The 6248-nt window shown below is 52.0% G+C and overlaps 1 protein-coding gene and 1 long non-coding RNA gene across 3 annotated transcripts in view; one reads left to right on the forward strand and one right to left on the reverse strand.

Annotated features, from left to right (window-relative positions):
• The window catches only part of ANKRD9 (ankyrin repeat domain 9), a 1526-nt gene extending 1243 nt beyond the window's left edge, over positions 1-283 (reverse strand). The window contains exon 1 of the mRNA XM_019616139.2: positions 15-283. Coding sequence (XP_019471684.1) covers positions 15-283 — 269 coding nt within the window. The remainder of the gene's footprint in view (positions 1-14) is intronic.
• A 5004-nt stretch (positions 284-5287) lies between these two features.
• Positions 5288-6248, forward strand: part of LOC104911243 — a 25867-nt gene continuing 24906 nt past the window's right edge. The window contains exon 1 of one of the 2 annotated variants that reach the window (XR_793758.3): positions 5288-5621. This is a non-coding gene — a long non-coding RNA (uncharacterized LOC104911243). The other variant, XR_002115437.2, reaches the window with a different exon arrangement.

Below are 6248 nucleotides of genomic sequence, written 5' to 3' on the forward strand. Positions count from 1 at the left end.
TCCCCACCCCCCGCCCCGGGTGGTGAAGGTCGGTCAGGACCCGGGAACTGTCCATCCGCCGCCGATTGGCGGCCGCCCCGGCCCCCCAGCGCCCATTGGCTGAGAGGAGAGGACGGGGCGCTGCACCACCGCGTGCGTCACGGGAGGCAAAGTTCCAAGAAACTTGGGAGGCCGCGCGGAGTGCCGGGGGGCGGGGAGAAGCGCGGGGGGCGGGGCGGGGGATCCCGTGTCTGCATCTGGGGCCTCGCAGGTGGCTGCCGGTCCCCAGGTGTGCCCGACACATCCACGCGGTGCGTAACTCTGCCCGTGGTAATTGCGGCCCCTTCGGGGACTGCTCTGTGTCTGAGGAAAAGTGCGACCTGCGCCCTGACGCAGCCTGCAGTGACAGAACCTGATATCCCGGCACGGTTTGAGTGTTCTGATGATGTGTGGGTTACGTGTGGACCCGCAGACGCGGCTTGTTTGTTTGCAGTCCCGCCTGGGTTTAATCACTTTGGATTAAGTAACTGATCTTATTACTTATCTGGCTATGAGAGGGCTTATCGCAGGTTCCTTGGCACATGATGGAGACTACTCTGTCAGCACAACTCTGTCGTGTCCTCTTGCAGCTCCTTCTCCTTCACCTTCCTCCAACACATTGAGCCTTCCATTCTGAGAAGAGAAGGCTCTGGGGAAACCTCATCGTGGCCTTGCAATATTTGAAGGGAGCACATAAACAAGAGGGGGAACGGCTGTTTACGAGGGTGGACAGTGATAGGACAAGGAAGAGTGGTTTTAAACTGAGACAGGGGAGGCTTAGGTTAGATATTAGGAGGAAGTTTTTCACTCAGAGGGTGGTGACACACTGGAACAGGTTCCTCAAGGAGGCTGTGGATGCCCCATCCCCGGAGGCATTCAAGGCCAGGCTGGATGTGGCTCTGGGCAGCCTGGTCTGGTGGTTGGTGACCCTGCACACAACAGGGGGTTGAAACTAGATGATCATTGTGGTCCTTTTCAACCCAGGCCGTTCTGTGATTCTGTGATTCCTCCATCCAGTGGGCAGCACAAGGCCACTCGATGCCCCAAGACCTACGTGGCACAAAGGGGAAAGTTCTGCAATGGGCACTGTGCGTTACCTGCGGTAACATATTGGCCAGTGACTTAATGGGCACAATTGTGGGTGTCATTAAGGGCAATATCCGAATAGCCAATGTGAACGACGGTGTTGAACGTAGTTAATGTTTAGCACTGCTCTTGAGCAGAAGATAAAGAAAGGGCGATTAATGCATCCCTCAGTTCTGAAGAGGCAGAACAATGCGGGCTTTCCGAGCTGGTCTGGTGCTGAACGTTTACCAGTTTCCCCTATTGCAAGCAGGCTCAGGACCAAAGTTCAGCAGCGTTTGGACACAGCCCCCAGGCCACAGTGCTGGAGTGGCAGAGCTGCAGGTTTGCTTTAAGCCCCTGGAGGCTTTGTCAACAACTCAGGCGGAAACCTGGCGTCCTGCTTAGCTGAACTTCAACATCTTGAGGAGAAGTAGCGGGTGAGGGGTTGGCAGGGAGCTGCTGGGCTGCAATGCTCGTGCTGTGTGGCCTTCTCCTACTGCAGCTGTATGGATGCCCTCCCAGCAGTATCCCCTCTGCAGAACATCCCCTCTGCTTGTCCTCCTCCCGGTAGCCTGTGTTTGTGTCATGGCTGTGGCTGCCATGGCCCCACTGCTGACCCTGACCCCTGCCAAAAGCATCAGCCATGGCTCCCTCCCTCAGCCTAAAGTCGTCTCCTCACTCCTGTGTGCTGCTCTGCTTCCTGGCTCAGCTTGGTGTGAATCATTGCTACAGAGCCCGAAGTCCCATAATCCTGGCCCGGTTGCTTTCTCTTCAGTAGGATTGGGGTCAGCTCCTTCCTGACCCACAGCGTGAAAGAAAACCTGCGTTGGGAGCAGCAGGGCGAGCAAGCCTTCTCTTATTACCTTCATTTCCTGGCTGCTGATATGATGTCCTTCCAAAAACCTGCATCCTTGGGATTCAGAGACAAATGGGAATCTGAGCACAACTCAAAGCCTCCTGTTCTGGCCAGGACACAGCTGCCCCAGCTCTGGGGTGAAGACTGTGCCATGAAGGCAGGCTGCTCCCAAACTCAGCCTGGCTGGTGGGGGTTCTTCAGCAGAACCCAGATTTTAGGCTTTGAAACCCATTATTTTTAAGCCAGCCTGAGGAGGAAATGGTCCTCCATGTCTGTCTGCAATCTCAGGCCCTCAGGTTTGGTCACAGGCCACAGGCATCCTTTTTGGCTTGGTCAGTGACTACTCCTTGTTGAGCCTTGATTTTGTCGCCTGTGATAAATGAGCCACGTTCATCCTTTCTGAAACCAGCACAGAACCACAACTGAGATTGAATTTAACCCAATCTGCTACAGGAGAGGGAGCTTAAAAGTGTCCCTTAGAAGACCAAAGGGGCTGGATGTCTTTTGGGGAGCTCTGTTGTGTGAGGGATTGGGGTCCATGGGCTCCTGGCATCCACTGATGCCTGTGGCCTTCAGCTTGATGCTGCTTGTTAAAAATATTGTCCCAGCTGTATTAATATGACCAGACTGCATTGCATCTGAGCTGAACATTGTGAGCCTAAGGCAGGACATAAATATAGAATCAAAACAGCCTGACATAAGAGTCATCTGTCCTCTTCTGCGCAAGAAGTGAAGGGGAAGGAGGACGAGGGCATTCTGGGGTGGTTCTGGGGCACTTCCAGGCTTTGCCCTGAGCCTCGATCAGCCCTGCACAGGGTCTTGGGGAACAGGGGACCCCGATGTGCCCCTGGTCAGTGTCCATGCCACAGGACTGTGCGCTCAGCACATTTTTATCCTGGGGTTACATTTGCCTAGACAAAGTCTGCAATCATGAATGACTATTTGTTTGATGTGTTTGCCTAACAGGATTACCCTTATCGTAATGATAGAGCAGCCCGGCCTTGGCACAGCTAAAGCCAAGGGCTCGGGGGAAGGGTGGTCGAACTCCTGCCTCTGTTGCCCCAAATGCAGCCTGACTTTGCTACCTTGGCAGCAGCCAGCCAGTGCTTTGCTGGCATTTAGTGCTCCACTTTTGGAAAGAGCACCTGTGGTGTGTGGATGCTGACATCGTGCTGGGCATTTCTCTCTCTGCACCTGAAAAACAAACAAACAAAGAAATCAATCGTATTAAAAGGTTAGAAAAAGGATGCAGCGTTTTACAATGAAGGAGCCTTCTCTGTGGGGAATTGCTCCAAGTAAGAGCCTGATTGAAGAAAGGGTGAATCTGTGGCCCTCTGGTTCCCTGGGAATCAAGCTGTAGGGAATGGACCAATAAGTTGCTTGCTTTCTGCATTGTACACCATGAACCTGCCTAAAAACATTGCAAAAGCATCTGTTTGTATATGTGTGATTATTCAAATGTGCTGATTTGAAAGGCTCGAGGCAGACCTAGGCCAGGCCCTCCCCAGCAGTGCTCCCAGCAGCAGTGAGAGGGCCCTGCCGATGCCCACTCCTGCTCCTGGCTGGGGACCTTCTCACTTTCACTGCTGTTCTCCCTGCCTGAAGCCAGCCTGCCCGCACCAGGTCCAGGTGCTATTTGCAGAAGCAGAACCCACCGCCTGCTTCTTGCCGGTTCCCAAACAAGCAGGATCCTCTATTTATAATGTGCTAAAATTGGCTCAGATGAAACTTGTGGTTATCAGGCTGCTGGGGCCCTCAGGGACGCTGATGGCGCAGGGTACGGAGGTGTGCAGTGTGAGCCGTGTGCTCACAGACCCCCACTTTCTGGAGCACCCTCTATTTGTCAGGGCTGTGTGGGTCTGCTTTTCTAGATGAGGTTTGGTGGCAGTGAGGCACCGTAGAGCCAGGAAGAGAGAAATCTTCCCACCGCTCCTTGAAGATGCTTTTCACCAAACCCATCGTTTCTAACCCCAAGGCTTTTATAGCAGGGATGCGAGCAGGGCTCTGCGGCTCCAAAATGACCCGCTCCATCACCAGGCCTGAACCACTTGGGTTCGCTATGTTTGATGTAGCATCTGTTTGGTCTTGGTGGGCGTGCGGCCATCTGCAGCCCACGAGGGATCCAGCTGTTTGGACTGAAATTGCCCTGACCTCATAGCTGGACACAGGATGAGGTGCCGGGGTCTGGGAAGAGGTCGTGGCTCTTCAACTTAGAAGCAGGTCTGTGTGTTGTCATGCTCACCCCAGCCCTGCATTCAGGCTGCTGTTGCTGTCTAAATCCTTCTGCTGTTAGAATTGTAAAACATGGTGGATATATGGCCAAGCAGGAGGATTTAAAAAAAAAAAATAGTGGATGCTTTGCATATCTTTGAGGGTTTATTTTTATTCCCATTTGTTCATTCTCTCAGCTCTTGGCTGCCATCGGGTTGCAGAAATAACAAAGGGGGGTGAGGGAAAGGCCAGCGCTTTGGGGGCTCCTCCTGTTGGTGGAGGAGGCTGCAGGCAGCTCCAGCAGCACCTGTGGGCTCCATCATGCGCATTGAAACAGGAAATCTGCTTGCTTCATGTTTGAAAAAGAATATTGATTTATCAGTCAAACGCCCTTTTGCTGTGAAGTGCTGCTTAAAAGAAATCTTTCTTCCCCTCTCATTTCATAAAAACGCACTCAGAAGTCTTCTAGCAGTGCCTGGGGCTGCTCTGCTGCCAAGAAATCCCCCGGGTCCGTTGATTAAGCCTCCCTGATATTTCCGGTTTCTCTGTAATTGTTTTCTAATGAAATTTTCAAATCCGAGTATAATCAGGAGGTTGGACCACAGAGAGCTCACAGCAGGGTTCCTCATTTGGATATTTCTTTTCCTAAATCAGTAGCTGTCTTCTATGCAGAGATGAGAAGGTAATTTTCTGTATGTAAAGATGTCCACAATCCAGGTGGCAATGTCTTCTACCTGCAGGGTTCTGCACTAACATCGTTTTATGCAGCTCTCCATTGCTTTTGCCACTGAAATTATCGTTGCTGTCTGATCAGATTTGCCTGTTCGTTTGTCTTTTTGTGGGTTAGCGAATGGCTGAGGGATTACGACGTGGTTATCCCTGCCAGAATTCCCCCAGCGCTTCTGTATATGCATTTTAGTGAGAGGCTGTCATGGAATGCTGTGCTGTGCCCCGAATTTAGCCACGGGCTCATGCTCCCAGGTATTGCCTGCGCTCCATGGCATTCTTTGCTTCCTGCTGTGCCTCCAGCCCAGAAAAGAGAAACACAAGAGAGCTAAAAAGGCTATGTAAAGAGGAGACGAAATGGGTGACAAAACCAAAATAGCTATAAACAGGAGCCCGGTATAAATAGCGAGCTGAGAAACACCCGAGCCTGGCTGCTGCATGGCAGAAAGGTCGGCTCCACTCCCTGACCTGTCCTGTGACCCTGAGCAGCGGTGCTGGGGCACACGTGGGGGTTGTGGTACCTAGGCATAGTCCTGGACTCCTTCCTTATAAATGTTACAGCAATGGGAGGAGGCAGGAAAGGTTGTGATGGTGATTTTGTGCAAGCAACAGAACTTCCCGGAGTTTCATGCAGCTCATGCAAAGACAGGCTGCTCTTGCAAACCATGTGCTTTATGGAGCAGAAAAAACCCACAGTTTGGCCAGCGCTCAAGCACCTTTCTCTGTTGTCCTTGTGATGTGTCAGGTAAGGGTTCAAAGTCTTTGGTTGCTTGCATAGAATAAAAGCAGTTTTTCTTGAGTTGCTGCTGGCATCCGTGGGCTCTGGGTGCTGCTCTGTTGTTCTGATCCTGGTAAGTAAGACGACAGAAGTGGGAGGGAGGTACTGTGCGCTGTGTGGTAAGGCCCCCAGCAGATCCCAGCATGTGCCTGTGGCTGTGCCCACACTGCTGTGCTTTTTGGGGTCGTGGCCGAGTGGGGAGATGGGGACAGCAGGCTGCTCCTGTGGTCATGCTCAGGGTGATGTCATGTTCTGGGGTCCTCAATAAATAGATGCTCTAATTTGCAATCTATTGCAAGATAATCATTTTAGTTACCCTACTCCAAATGCTGGGTTTTTTTCTGCCTTTTTAATATATGTAAGGATCATTTTCTTAAGCTATCTGAAACCCGGATAACCAGCAGTCGCTTTCGTTAAATGAGGAGCTATAACCACCAGTGCTCCTCCAGCAGAGCTTCCTCCCGATATCTGCTCCAACCTGCCTTACTGCAGGAGCAGTGCATCAGCAGCCAAAGGTTACCCCCTGCAGTAAATGTAAGGCTACTGCAGGTGTAGCACGAGCCGGATTGCATTTATTAGTGTGGATTTTCATGC

Source organism: Meleagris gallopavo, chromosome 5 (assembly GCF_000146605.3).
Source record: "Meleagris gallopavo isolate NT-WF06-2002-E0010 breed Aviagen turkey brand Nicholas breeding stock chromosome 5, Turkey_5.1, whole genome shotgun sequence".
NCBI lineage: Eukaryota > Metazoa > Chordata > Aves > Galliformes > Phasianidae > Meleagris > Meleagris gallopavo.